Raw genomic sequence first — 14990 nt, 5'->3', positions numbered from 1 at the left:
AGGTGAGGTCGTAGCTGAGTAGGCTGGTTGGGGGCAGGGTCAAGCCTGTCACAGAGGACACGGCCTGAAAGGGAAGTCATGGCCCTGGTTCTTTCCTCTCCTTGTCTCTGTGTGTCTCTGTGTGTCTCTCTCTGTCTCTCTGTCTCTCTGTCTCTTTGTCTCTCTGTCTCTGTCTCTTTCTCTTTCTCTGTCTCTCTGCTTCTCTCTGTCTCTGTCTGTCTGTCTGTCTGTCTGTCTGTCTGTCTGTCTCTCTCCCTCTCTCCCTCCGTCCCTCCCTCCACCCCCTTCCCAGCTGCCTTGAAGTGAACATCTTTTCATCTTTTCTCTCTGCCCTGCCCTTCCACCATGATGCTCTGCCTACCTCAGGCCTAAAGCACTAGAGGAGCTGACTGTGCCTGGAAACGCTGAAACTGAGAGCCTCAATTGATCTGCCCACCTTCATTGTCTTCAGATAGTTCACTGCCTCATATGACAGAAAGCTAACTTTGGGGGCCAGCAAGATAGCTCGGTGGACTAAATCACCTGCTTAGGCAAGCCTAGGTAAACACAGGGACCACGGTTCCCTCCCCGGCGCCACATGCCACGCCAGCCCCACTCCCTGGGTGTGCTGAGCCGGCCAGAGTCCAGGCATGGTGGTGCACACTTGTAATCCCAGTGCTGGGGAGGCTGAAAGCAGGGGGATCACCACCAGTTCAAGGTGCACAGTGAGAGCCTTCAACAACCAAATATATTTCCAAAAAAAGGAAGAAGAAAGCTAACTTTAATGGAAATTAAGCATCAGGATAATGCGATGGGACATCTTTCAGATTTCATGGGGCTGGATTATTTTCTCCAACTTGAAGGAAATCAACTTTTCACTTTTTTCACAGGTTTTTATTGAGGTTCTATTGCAGCAGGCTACACTAATTCACAGAAAATACATTCCAAGACCCTTACTGGGTACCTGAAATCATGGATACTACCAATCCATCCATGCACTGTTCTCTTCTTATAAATACCTACATGCAATAACATTGAACTTATAAGGAAAGCACAGGTTTGGGGCAATAGCTCAGTGGTCTAGGCACCTTCCTGGCAAGTGCAAGCCCTGAGTTCGATCCCTAGCACCCCATGTTGTGCAGGCTCCACCCCGGGTGCACCGTGCTGGCCCTGAAACTGGGCATGGTGGTGCTTACCTGTAATCCTAGTGCTGGGGAGGCTGAGACAAGAGGATCACCATGAATCAGAGCTGTGTAGTGAGACCCTATACCAAATTAAAAAATAAATGATTAAAAAAATTTTTAAAAGACACAATAAGGGCTGGCCAATAATTAATAAGAACTAGAGCAAGTACTATCAGAAGTCACCAAAAAACTAAAAATGAAAATACTATTTAACCCAGCTTTTCCTCAAGTATTTTCCTGAATGAGGCAAAGACAGCCCATTACAACTAGCCCTGCAGTCATACTTACAGCAGCTTGGTTCACAGTCTCTGCATCTTGGCAGCAGCTTACACAGCCATCGAAAGAGCCATGGATAAGAGATGGTGTTTATGTACAATGGATTACTACTCTGGTATGAAAGAGGATAAGTTTGAATCATTGGTAGGAATATAGATGTACCTTGAATCCATACTGTTAAGTGAAATAAATCAGACCAGCTTCAACATCATATAGTTTCTCTTATATGAAAAACCCAACATACAAATAAATTAAACAATAGAACAAAAGATAAGGTCAGGGATATAGCTCAGTGGCACAAGTGCCTGCCTGACAGGTGCAAGGTCCTGAGTTACTATTTTTATTCTCTTTTAAAAAAATAAAAAGAAAGCTTCCAAAGGGGCTCCTTGTGTGCCTTTTCTCCTATAAACAGCCTGCCCCTCCAATAAACCAGGCAACCAGCAGGGTCCCAATCTGGCCCACCTACTCCCAGCCCAGCAGCTGGGAGGGAAATTCCAGCCACCCTCGGGCACCTCTGTCCACCTTAACCCAGACCCCACTGCAGAAGGGCAGATTTGAGCCAGCCCAAGGCCCCAGAGTTGATTATTCATCATTGGGATGAAAAGACAAAATAGTCACTAATGCCAGTCAAAAAGTGATGAGGTTGACAAGGGTGAACTATTTTCTCTCCCCATAGCCTAAAGGGCAGCAGCGAGGTAGAAGGAAGAGCTGCCCCTAGCTCACATGCTGAGAGTCTTTCTGCATTGCTAAACCTAGCAGGGCCAGAAACATGGGGCTGAGGGGAAAGGCGGGTGGAGAAGCGGTGCAGAGCACTACAACTTTATTTTAATGATTATAAAGTAGTATCTGTCCGCTGGAGTAAAAGGAAGTGTCATGAAGGAAATTGAAATACCATGATCTCCTCTCCAGGAATCAGCGATTGCTGGTCCTTGCTGCGCTTCCGGCAGGTTTTCACCTCCATGTTTGTTGGTTTTCTCATCATTAGCAGATGCTATTTTAAAATCTGTGACTATGTGGAGAGAGATGGAGAGGCCGGATCCTATTTCTGAAACATCATTAAGCCTCTCCAGTCCCATCGTTAGCAGTCCCAGGAAGGAGGAGGGGAGCTCTGAAATTATGGCTGGAGCTGAAGTAACCTTATGGATAATGAAGTTACCCAAACACTGGGAGGTTTAGAGAGAAAAGTAACTGGATTTAGAAAAAGTTGAAGATAGGACATTTTTTTATATCCATGATATGGAGGAAAATTCATTGAATGAATGGGTGGATGGGTGGGTGGATGGATGGATGATGGGTGGGTGGGTGAATGGATGGATGGATTCATGGATGGATGGGTAGATGGATGGATGGATGATGGGTAGCTAGGTGGGTGGATGGGTGGATGGTTGGATTCATGGATGGATGGATGATGGGATGGCTGGGTGGATACTTGACAGTAAGGCAAGACAGAGAAGAGAAAGGCAGAAGAGAGACACATGTATGCTTCAGTGTGCATAGAAAATTCTAGAAGGATACATACAATTAGTCAACAGTAGCTCCACTTCAGAGAATATGTAAAAATGGGCAAGCATTTTTTAATAAGTCTTAAAACATCTAAAGTGATTTTTCTTCTTCCAATATTATGTTATATAGGTCACATTTCAGGGCTAAGGTAGAATTAGCTCACAGGTGAGCTGGGCACATACCTGTAATCCCAGCACTTGGGAGGCTGAGGCAGGCGGATTGTTGTAAGTTTGAGGCCAGCCTGAACTGTGTAACAAGACCCTGTCTCAAACAAACCAAAAAAAAAGAATTTGCTCACAGGTAGAATTAGGCTGTTCAGGGAATAAGGAGAGCCTTATTGCCCGTGGCCTGGGTGACCCAGGTGGGCCTGTGCCATCACAGCGTCTTTAGGAGTAGAAGAGGGAGCACTCCAGGGAGACACAAGGAAGTCTGGCTAGAGGAGACTGTGTGGCTTGAAAACAGAGAGGCCACAAGCCAGGGAGAGTGTGTAGCCTCCAAACCTGGAAAAGGCAGAGGAATGCTTTTCCCAGGAGCCTCCAGAAGGAAATGCAGCCTTGAGCTCATCAAGACCCATGTTCAAGGGCCCAGGAGATAGCTCAGTGGCCCAAGTGCCCACCTGGCAAGTGCAAGGTCCTGAGCTCGATCCCAGGTAACACACACACACACACACACACACACACACACACACATACACATATGCGCGTGCGCACGACACATGTGGGACTCTGGGTGTGATTCAGCTCCCATCCTGGCTGTGCTGAGCAAACCCTCATACTTAGAGCTCCAACTAGGCCCCTGTGACACCGGCCTCTGAGCCCCAAGCATCCATCCCAAGAGCCACTCAAGCCCTGGTCCCCACAGAAACATCTCCCTCCCCACTCTTCGCTGCTGCTGTCAGGAATGGACCCACACAGCAGCACTGGAGGAAGGGAAAGGAGGAATGTATTTTTCATGCTTGCAAGAGAAATCTCTAAGCCAGTTAGTATTCTCTCCTTAGCTGGTTTTATTGCAGAGCAGATCTGGACACCAGGCACCTGTGGCCATGCTGGGTTTGGTCAGAGAGTAAGGAAACCCTGAACTGTCCATGGCTTAGTGACGGCACCACTTGGCAAAGTGCTGCTCGGTGCCTGTCTCCCTTGACTCACGACTGCACCCAGCTTCTTTCGTTTCTAGGCCCATGGGTATGGGGAACCAAGCTGCAGATTAGATGCAGAAGAGGGCACAGAGAAATCCCTGCCTGGGGCCTGCTCCAGCTCCTGCTCGAAGATCAGGACTAGAGAAATCAGGGTCGTGGACATTCACGTCCTTGGTGAACCACCTGTCCTGCTGAGGGGCACCTAGGAGGCCACATACAGCCTTACAGGCCCCTGGGTGCCCCAGCTCCCATGTATGTGCATGCCTGTGGGTGCTCACACTTAGATACACCCGTGCTCACATGTGCGCTGTGGAGACCTGGGCTCAGACACACCCAGGAGATCCTGGGCGGCCTCTCGGTCTCCCATGTGCCAGGGAGGCTGCGTCCACTGTGCTTTCTCCTTTGCTGATTCAGCAACTGCCTCAGCTCTGGAGAAATAATCTTGTCCTGCCCGCCTGCCCGCCTGCCCGCCTGCCCGCCTGCCAGGACCTAGACCCAGCTCAATAAATGAGAAAGGAACCTTACTATAGGAAATGCCAGGACTTGGGCACCGCTGCAGTTTCCTGGAGCCCTCATAGCTGATGCCAGGGGCTCTCAGAGAGAAGGGTGCGTGTGTGCGTGTGTGTGTGTGCACGTGTGCTTTCTACTTACTAGCTATGTGACCATGGGGCAATTACTTAACCCCCTTATGCCTCAGTTTCCTCACTTAGTTATACATAATAGTTCTTAAGGTTTGCTCTTAGGATGAATTAAGGATTATACGTGTCTCTTGTTTAATAAAGCGCTCTATCAACACTGAATGCTATTATCCCTAGTTCCACATTCATCCATCTTCCTGCTGTTGAAAACACACACACACACACACACACACACACACACACACACACACCCTGGACGAGGGAATGCTCACTGTCTGGCCTTTCATTTCAAAGGCTGTTCCCCACCCCCCATGGCTTTCAAAAATACCTCGATGTCGGTTTCTTTTTTTAAGCCTCACAAAACCTGGCTGGTGGGAGGCCGACATGATCGGTCGCACTACAGATGTAAAGCTAAAGGCGCACAAGGGTCACCCCGTGTGCCTGCAGTGCACCTCCAAACACACACCGCACACACTCTCACACAGAGAAAGCGTGTAAACACCCAGCCATCTGGGAAGGCAAAGGAGGTGGCACTTCGTGATCCTCGATTAAGTGCAGCTACAAAGGGGTCACACCTACAGGTTTCTAATGACACCAGGAGGTGCCTTCCCTGGCATAACAGTAAGCGAGGAGAGGAGAAAGAAGCAGATGCACAGGCAGATCCTCTCCAGGGAGTGGAGGAGCCGCACTCCACAGTAACATCAACCCCAGGGGACATTTATTTGCCTGATTATTTTTCCATGACTGCAGGACTTCCAAAAATGTTCATGATGGGATGGTGTCATTGTTATACCTCAGCAAGGTAAACAAGCCCTTGCTGTACAGTGACTTTTCTGAGTTGCCTGGCAGGAGAGCTGGAGTCCTGAGTCCAGTGACAATAAAGAGCATAGGTGGCCATCCCCACCTCCTCTCTGGCACCGGGTTAGCTCCTCATGCCAAGCCCACTCCTGGAAATGGACCAACCGTCCAACATTAATCATTCACGCTCCAGATTCCTGCCCCAGCCACACCCGGTCTCTAGGCTTGACACTGACCCCAAGGACATCAAAGAAAGAAGAGACAGCATCTTGGCCACTTTCATGGGCCGAGACAGGTCCCCCAATGACATCTCACCCATCAGACGGGACAAGGGTCACAGTCAGAGTTCACTGAGACTCTGTTGGAGGCAACGTTCCTCCCAAGTACTCTTTACCTCTGTGGACACCTGGTAGCACAGGGATTGTCACAGGAAAGAGAGGCAAAGCCTGAGGGGGAACCACTGGCCTAGGGGACCCGCTCCTCCTTAACATTCAGGACACAAACCCAGGCTGGTGTGTCCCTGACCAGTGCCCCCGGTTCCCACACGCCCAGGGAGCATGCTGGGGTGCTGGGCTCAGGACACCATGTGCTGACTGCTCCGCATTGGCCAGCTGAGCTGAGAGACAGGTCTGTCCACCTTCCCCAGTTTCTCTCCCAGGTGGGGCAGGCAGGAAGCTGCCTCCCTGTCCCCATATCTGACAGCCAGTGCTGCTCCCACAGAAAGGCCAGTGCCTGAGGAATCCTATCAAATGGCCAGCAGAGAGTCACCCTGCGGGGAAAGAAGAGACTCAAAGCCTTTGCAGCGCCCAGTGGGCCTTGCCTGGGATTCTGGCAGTCAGTGGCCCGATGCTTGTCCCATGTCCTTCTCCTCTGTGAAGAGGGGTTTCAGCTTCCACCTGCCTGACCTTCTCAGCTTTTCAAACTGTGGGTGGCTCCAGGGTCCATGTGGAAGTTAAGAGGGGCGTTGTGCCACTCCCTGGTGAGTCGCCTTTGGTTCTGTTCAAGGTCCACCGTGACATTTTACGATGGGCAAGGAAGGAATTCCCCCGTTTGCATGGGCAGCTAGCTGAGTTAGATAGAAATATTACAGGCAGTCAGACAGGGCTGGGCCTCGAAGGAGCCCATGCAGAAGATGGGGTACCCCGCAACTGTGGGAGAGATAGGCACCTCTGCTGCGGGCCAGTCCTCAGGACAAAAGATGAAACAAATGCAGCCACGTACCTCCCTAGGGGTGGGCATCAGGGATAGTCTAAATAAGTATGAATCACCTTGAAAAAGCCAGGAAGAGTCCCTAACCCAACTCCCTACCGAATGAGCCCGTTCTACATTCACGCCTGCTTGCTGCCTGGCTCGCTTCCCCATTTGATCCTGATTTAATCAGTTCTACCTGAGCAGTTACGCTTGTGATCTTATTGGTTGACCAGTTCTGTCCTGCCTCAGGCCCACCTTGCGAGCGTCCATGTTTCCCACCTGAGACCTGCCTTGTGTCACGGATTTGCTCTATAAAAATCCCCCGAAAAGGCAGGATCCTTGGCAACCTGTTCTGTCTCTCTCTCAGACAGCTTTCTTTCCCCAGTAAATATATCCTGCTTTTAACCTCCGTTGTTCCTAAAATTCATTCTTTGGTTTTAGAGAACACGAACTTGGCCCAGGTAGGTTTCAGGTTGGGAGCTGCTTTTGCCTGTATCACTTTCTCTGTCCCAGCACTAGTCAGGATATTTCATTTTAGAATAAAAAATAATCAAGATCAAGGGCTGGCCAGATCAGTGTATAAAAGCAGGCGCAGGAACCGGGGTTCAATCCCGGCTTGTGCTAACCTGCCCCCAGGGGCACGCGGAGAATGCAACTGAGGCTGGGCTTGGTGGCACAAGCCTATAATCACAGCACTTGGGAGGCTGAAAGCAGGAGGATCACTACAAGTCCGATCCTTGTAGTGAGACCCTGTAGACCCTGTAGATCCTGTACTAAATACAGTTTAAAAAATAAAAAAAAAAAGAATAATCAAGATCAGACTTGTGATTAGTAAGATAACAGCCCCCCAGACTCCCATAGTCTGAAACCCCAGTCTGACTTCCGGCCTCCAGAACTACAATTCCCAGCCTGCAGACGTGGACAGTTCCAGGGGAAAAGGGCAATAGAGCTTGCAGGGAGAATGAAGCTTGTCTATGATGAAGTTGGTTTATAAATTGATTTTTCACAGTGCTGGGGACTGAACCACAGGGCACTGCCCCACTGAGCTCCATCCCCATCCTTTTTGTTTTATTTTGAGATGAGCTCTTGTTAAGTTGCCCAGAGTGGCCATAAAACTCTAGATCCTCCTGCCTCAGTGTCCTAAATAGTTCGGGTTGCAGGCCAACATCACCTCACCTGACCTCATCCGTGATTTTAAAGCTGGGAAAAAAATAAAAAATAAAAAATAAAGCTGGGAAAGTAGCCAGGTGGGGCTCAGTGAATCACAGGGTCTTCAAAAGTGGGAGAGGGAAAGAGCCCAAGTGGCACAAGAAAGAGTCCAACAGGCCTGTGGAGAAGGCAGGGCCTGCAGAGCACGCTGTGGAGCTAGCTTTCCTGTAGGCGGTGAGGTCCCAGGCGGCCCAAGGAAAGCTAGCAACTCTGCTTCGGTCTCCACAAAGGGGTGCAGCCCGGCCTCACGAAGCCCCTGCCCGACTTCTGACCTCTAGAACTACAAAATAATAAACGTGGAAGTTGGTCCCAGCAGGCTAGTAAACAAGAATGGGCCTCAGATCTTCCTGCACAGATGACCCGGATCCACAGGGCCTTGGGCACCGCCTGGGGCCCTTCTGAGTGAGTCACCCGTTTACTTAAGTTGTGAGGATGGGGGAGGGGCCTGCTGGTCGGGAAGGGCGGGTCTCAAGGACCAGGAGGCTGAGCTAGGGGCAACCAGTCCCTGCTGAGAAGAGAGCAGGAGGGCAGAGATCCCAGCCAGGGGTCGCCCCCGGGCACACACCCGGCTGGACAGGCAGCCCCAGGCCCTGGGCACCTATCCCCAGGAGCCTCTCCCTGCCTCCGCCTGGCTCTAGCTCCTGCACACTTGTCTATTTCCTGGCCAGCTTTGGCTCCCCATGTCCCCGGTATTCCTACCACCCCGGTATTCATATATTCCTTTGGGGGCAGTCAAGGTCAAGACAGGTCAACAAACAGCAGTCCCCTAGGAGCCCACAAGTGCCTAAGAGATACGTGGTGACACCTCCTGGGCCAGAGCTCACCTGAGAGAAAGGCTGGGAAATGAACGTCAGAGGAGTGACAAGGCCTGGCCTGGCCTGCTGGCCCGGGTCAGGGGCCCTGACGCCTCTTTTTCTCCATCTCTCTTCTTCTCTTTTTCCCCTGGCTCTGCTTTAATCTCAGATTCAGCGCGCCCCAACTCAGACCCAGAACCCAATGTTCCAAATGCAGGCGCAAAGTCTTGTGACCTTTGACCCCTCCCTGCCGACCCTCCCATCTGCCCTCCTCTGTCCCCCACACCTTGGTGCCTCTGGCAGCTGTGGTCACCTCAGTAGCTGAGGGTGCCCCCGCAGCTTTCTCCACCTGCCCCTGGCCTTCGGATGTGGTCAGCGGCGGGTGTGGGTGTTTTCTGGCATTTTGAGGGCAAACTGTGTTTTCTGCCCTTGACTGAGCTGCTCACCCCCACCCCAGCGTCACTGGGAGGCCAGGCAGAGATGTGGGACAGAAGGCGACAGGCACAGCCCTCGCGGTGCAGAGCCAGGCTCTGGGCAAGGCTTTATAGGCTCATTTCCTCCAAGTAAGAGATTTGGCTAAACTTCCTCCTTCCTGGTGAGATTGTTTAACGAGGCTGAGACCGAGCGGACCGAGACGCAGAGCCTGGGCCAGGCGGAGCTCCCAGCCCACCCGGAGCCCATGAGCGGCCCTGGGGTCTCTCTCCGGCTGCCGCCTCCAGAAGAGACACAGGGAACACTCAGCCCCTCCCTCCCAGAACCCCAAGGCTGGACGCGGCGCCAAGCAGCCGGGGCAGGATCCAGGGTGCCGGCTAGACCTTCTCGCCTGCTCCACCCAAGCAGGGAAGTAGCAGCCTGAGCCGTCAGGTACGTCTGTGCCAGCAGGGAAAGCGCCATACTGTGGGGTCATTTTTCTCATCTGTAAAATGGGACAGTGGTGTGAATATCCCCAGCCACTCTCCAGAGCTCTTACTCAGAGGCATCTGTAATAACAACCACCCAAACAGCGTGGAGAGATTTAGCAACTTGCCCGGGCAGTCTGGCTGCAGAGTTAGGGCCCCGACGAGGCCACACAGCCTGTGACAGCAAGTCCGTGGCTACAGGCAAGCGGCCTGGCTCCTGCTGGAGTGTGCTTTCAGGTGAGGCACTCCATGGACATGACTTAAGCATGTCCTGTATGTCAGGTAAACGGGGGCGCTACAGTTAAAGAGGGTAACAACCGGAACAAACACATTATTCAAACCAGAAAAAAAAAAAAAAAAAAAAAAAAAAAAAAAAACTTGCAAATTTTCAATAGTCTCTTTCTTCTTTTGTTCCTTCTCTCTGTCTTTCTTCTCTCTTTTTGAGACAGGGCCTTGCTATGGAGTTTAGAACAGCTCATGATGTAGCCCAGGCTGGCCTCAAACTGACAGTGAGATCCTCCTGCCTCAGCCTCTCGAGTGGTGGGATCACAGGCGCATTTCACCAACATGCAGCCTCAAAATAGCCACTTTCTTTTTAAAAAATTAATTTTATTGAGAAACAAATAGCAATGAGTTTCAAAACTGATTAATAGAACAGCTTCAATAACTAATACATTGCATATTGTTGTCTCCGTAGTGGTTCAAATAGCCATTTTCAAAGTAGTTCTTGTTTGTTATGGGTGCTGTGGGGCTGGCCTGGGAAGCAGGGCCAAGACCTCTCCAAGGAGGAGACTCACGTGTGACGGCATGCGGGGACCTCAGGGGGCAAGGCAGCGATGTGCTGGGCGTGGTGGAGAGAGGCAGGAAGGGGCAGGGGTCCCCAGACCAGAGAAGCAAGGAGCCGGCCGGCTGGCGGTGAGATCTGAAAGCATTGTGCAGGCCTTGCGCAGCCACGGAAGTCTGGCTTTGCCCAGTGTCCTCCAGGGCCACCGTCTATGTGCATGAATGGTGGTACCTGCCGGCCAGGGACCTGTGTCTCACTGTGGCTGTTGTTCACACGGCTCTTCCAGAGTTCGACTCCCTGCTTGATGGGGGTCCAACTGCTCCGCTGGTAGGGGCGCAAGCCTAGCTTCCTTGCTGACGCAGGAGACCAGTCATCTCTGGCTGGTACAAACCCCTTGCCTTTGGAGGCTCTGGAAGACAAAGTGAGAGCTCTGAGGTTTGCTCCCCAAGAGCACAGCCTGAGGAGACAAAGTTGTAGGGTGAGCGCCGTCATCTTTGGGGTCCAAATCCAGGCTCCGCCTTCTCCCACTGTGTCCTTGGGCCCATCTTCTCATCTTTGGACTTGCCTGAGCCTCTCTTATCTCAAAAGGAAGAGGGCATTACACCTCCCGGGACTTTGACAGAAGTAAATTTTGAAAAAGACAGTGTATATGAAGCACCTATACCATGAAGCACAGAGTAGGTGCAGAATATAGGACAGCATAGTCATCAAAGCTGAGTGCCTACTATGTGCCAGGCCCTGCGCAAGGTCCTGGGCTTCTGGAAGTGATGGGCGGGGTCTCAGGAAGCACACAGGATGTGAGGTGAAACAGTCACATGGACCACCACACTAAAGGGAGTGGGGGTGTGAGGTCCTGTGTGATGGACACAATTGAGTCAGTGACAGGTGACAGGCACAGAGCCCTGACTCCGCACCTAAAATATTGTGGAGAGCTTTACTGAGACTGGGGCATTTATGCAGCAGAATTGCAAGGCAGGCCTTATTAGCCCCATTTGACACAGGAATCACTGAGGCCCGGGGTGGGCGGGGGGGGCTGGGAATGGTGGAGGGACTTGGGGCCATGCAGTATAGCCCCAGAAACGTCTCAGGGACTGCATCCCACAAAGCACAGGGGACTCCAGGAGATACAGCCCAGGGGGACAAAAAAAATCACAGAAGCAGAGGCTGGAGGTGGGAACCTGAAGTGAGGCAGGGCAGAGTGGGCTGGATGCAAGCACAGGGCCAAAGAGGGTGGCCCTGTGGTCGGGCTTGTCTCCGCTGGCACCAGTGTCAGGAGCGTGGCTTCTAGGCTGGCCTAACGCCAACCAGGAGTTGGCCTGAGCTCTGGGCCCCCCAGGCCTGCGCAGGCCTCAAGACAGCAGAGGTGGAGCTTGAACGTAATGGGTGACTGCCTCGCACGTGGGGCTATGGCTTCAAATGGAGAAACCCACGTGCATCAGGTAGGGCTCTTCCTGAAAGAAAACACCAGTGGGGCGCCCGCTGCCTAGGAGGGAGCAGTCCAGTTTCGAAGCAAATGCTTGGGAAAATTGAAGGACCCAGGTCTCCCCCTTGGCTGAATCATAATGCTTGTCAGAATCATTGCCATGCTCAGGATTGTTTGGTGGTCCACACCTAAACCCCAGCCCTCAGGAGGCTGAGGCAGGAGGATGAGTTTGCGTCCAGGCTGAGATACATGGTAAATTCAAGGTGAAACTGAACTACATAGCCAGACCTTGCTTCAAAACATTGTTGTTTCCTTCAGTGAGACCCTCTGGATTCTATGCCTTCCTAGACAAAATTTGCTTTCATTGTACAGGCCGCCATTTTGGTTAACCAGAGGCCAAAATCCAGCGACCTCTGACAGAAAGAGATAGCATTGCCCCCCAGCTGGGTCTTTTCTTCATGTTCCACTCGCTGAAGCGATGCAGATGGGCACCAAGGAATGAGCCTGGAGGCTCCGGGCAGCCCCACGCCCATCCAGTCACCTGTCTCATGACACAGCCAGGCTCTCAGCAAAGGGAATTCAGGGGACACCATTGGGCTTCTGGGGCTAACAGGCCTGCAGGGTCCATGGGGTGTGAGGTGGGAACAGGCCCTGAGTGTGCCCCTTTCCCATTCAGACAACACCCACTTCTCTCAGCTCAGAGGGGCCTGGGAAGAAGCACAGAGGGCACACGGGGCCTGTCCAGGGGAGCGGCACACGGGGGCCTACTTCAGTAATGACTGCTGTCACTTCCCCTGCACCAGTGCTGTGGTAGATTCATCTCTGCACTTTTCACTAAATTAGGGATTATCGTGTGTGTGTACAGCCTAGGACTACGGGAGGCTAGCGGAGGCCAGCAGTCCCATGGCAAAATCCACCTGGGACACCAAAACCCCGCAGGGACCAACCCATCATAGAGACTCCCCGTTGTGAGTCCAGGAAGGCCAGTGAAAGGCCACAGGTGCGCACAGGACCAGGACAGCCATTTCTCAGCCTCCTGGGTGCTGGCACCGAGCAAGGTCCCTTTAGGCAGTGGGCTTCGTCAGGTCACCTGAGAGGAAAGTCTTCCTAAAACCCGTGAAAAGAAAGAGGACAGGCAGCTGCCCATGCCAAGAGAAGAGGGGCCCCTGGGGCAGCCCCAGAGCAAGGCACTGGCTGCTGAGGAGGAGGAAGATGGGCACAGAGCCGTAGAAACACTGTCATCACCCTGGAAGCCTGCTTTCCCCATCACTGCAGCGCAGCCAAAGCCAGCTGAACTGTAGGCGGCTCCCAACCACCTAGAGCCAAGGGCACAGCCTTAGGCTGCTGTGGCCCCCAGCTGTTTTTATAAATAAAGTTTTATTGGAACGCATGCCCATGGAGTCACCTACACGCTGCCTCCTGCTGCGTTGCCCCTCCAGTGGCAGAGCTGAGTCACTGACGGAGGCTCCAAGAACCCAAACTATTTATGGTCCAGCCCGTCACAGAGCACTACCAGTCTGGGCTCCAGGCCATGGAGGAGGTGGCCAGGGGTGGGGGGTTCCAGAGAGAGACCCCTGGGCTTACCCCCCCCCACCTCTCTTCTTCCAACTCCTAGCAGTACAGCCTGCCCCTCTGTGCCTGTTTCCCTAGCTGCCTCCGCAAGCTGTCTGAAGGATCCAACTGGTTAATCTGGAAGAGTCTCAGAGAAGTCCCGGCACCAGGCATGTGTTGCCTTGGTCTGAGAAATGGCCCTGTCAGGGTTGGGGAGTGAACGCCTCAGTGACCGCCTTTACCTGCTCCAGCCTTGCATTTCCCGTTGTAGGGCTCTGCGTGGCCCACTCGGGCCGCCATCAGTCAGAGTTGCAGAAAACCTTTAAAACCAATGAATAAAATTAGAATAGGCCATAATGGAAATAATGGGCTTGTTTCCTTCGAAAATAAATGTCACCGGAACGCACTGCCCACACCGCCAGCCTTATTGTTTATGGATTCCCTTGCTGTTTATCTCCCTCTGCATAGCTTATGTGATCAGTAATTGCCTGTAAATACTGGGGATTTCCAAGAAGGACCATTTAGGGAACGAAAGGGGAACCCTAGTTTTGTTGACGAGCTCACCTAGGCCAAGGCCACCATCACGGGGAGTTGGGATGGCTTTTGGGGGACAACTGGAAGCTCAGGCATAGGGCAGCTGGGGCTAGGGTGTCACACTGCTCCCACAGTCCCCACAGCGCCTGACGCTCAGGCGAGCACGTGTGTGTGTGTGTGTGTGTGTGTGTGTGTGTGAGCGCGCGCGTGCAGGCACGTGTACCTGTCCACACGTGTGTCCCCCTCAGCCTCAGGGCTGTTTCCTTTACATTCTGATCATGTCTCTCTCCTGAGTCTGTCGCCCCTGTCCTGTCCCTGCCTCTGTCGGCTTCCCAGTGCCCACGTCCACGCAAGGCCAAGGCAGTCCCTCGCCGTGAGCCCGGTCCACACAGCTTCCAGCAGCAGTAGGCAGAACAGAAGGCGGCTGCAGGGCACTCGGTGGGCCCTGCCTTGGGGAGCGTGCTCAGTCTGCACACTGCCTGGGAAAGACAGGCCAAGCGCAGCACTGGACCGTCCTCAGAGCCAGGGGTGGCCCAAGTCTGGCCGCACCCCGGGGACACAGTGGTGCTGGTGCAAACGTTGGCTGCGGAGTGAGCAAGCAGCCCTTGATTCCCTCCCTCCCAAGCTCCTTCTGTTGCACAATCCGAGATCAGAAAGCCCAGACAGGAAGAGGGAGGGATTGTTTCCAGGTTTTAGATGTACAGCGATCCAGCAGGACTCGCATTCAAAGCCCTGCCCTTAGAACAGAGAAAAGGCTCTAGTTTTATACACTTGACTGAGGGAGTCGGTCTTTAGGGTACAGAAGCAAGACAAAGCAGTTAATAACTCAGCCTTAGACCCCCTTGGAGCAAGGTGATGTACCCGTGCTCTGTGCGCAGGACAGAGCTGCCAATCCTACCTGTCCAAGAATATGAAGCTAAGCTACAGGGGAGGAAGGACTTCCAAGGGGATTGCAGGCTAAGTCCTGGGAGCTATCCCCAGCCGTGAGCCACGCCCTTCTAACAGGGTCAGCAGCACACCCAGGAAGAAGGAGAAACAGGAGAGGGAGGGAGGGAGGAAGAAGTAGGGAGAGAATGAGAGAGGGAGGAAAGA

The 14990-nt window shown here is 52.7% G+C and overlaps 1 protein-coding gene across 4 annotated transcripts in view; it reads left to right on the top strand.

The window, feature by feature from the left end:
* The first annotated feature begins 9257 nt into the window (after positions 1-9257).
* The window catches only part of Fam3d (family with sequence similarity 3 member D), a 27779-nt gene continuing 22046 nt past the window's right edge, over positions 9258-14990 (top strand). Inside the window, exon 1 of one of the 4 annotated variants that reach the window (XM_004631699.2) lies at positions 9258-9571. Coding sequence is in view for 3 of the 4 variants with exons in the window: in XM_023715759.1 (XP_023571527.1) it covers positions 11807-11829 (23 nt within the window). In the remaining variant the exon portion in view is untranslated. Of the gene's footprint in view, positions 9572-11649; positions 11830-14990 lie in introns of those variants that run through there. The other 3 variants (XM_023715759.1, XM_023715757.1, XM_023715756.1) reach the window with 3 other exon arrangements.

This window comes from Octodon degus, unplaced genomic scaffold (assembly GCF_000260255.1).
Source record: "Octodon degus isolate 3935 unplaced genomic scaffold, OctDeg1.0 scaffold00043, whole genome shotgun sequence".
Taxonomy (NCBI): domain Eukaryota; kingdom Metazoa; phylum Chordata; class Mammalia; order Rodentia; family Octodontidae; genus Octodon; species Octodon degus.
The sequence above is the reverse complement of the archived record's forward strand: the minus strand, read 5'-3'. Positions and strand labels throughout refer to the sequence as shown.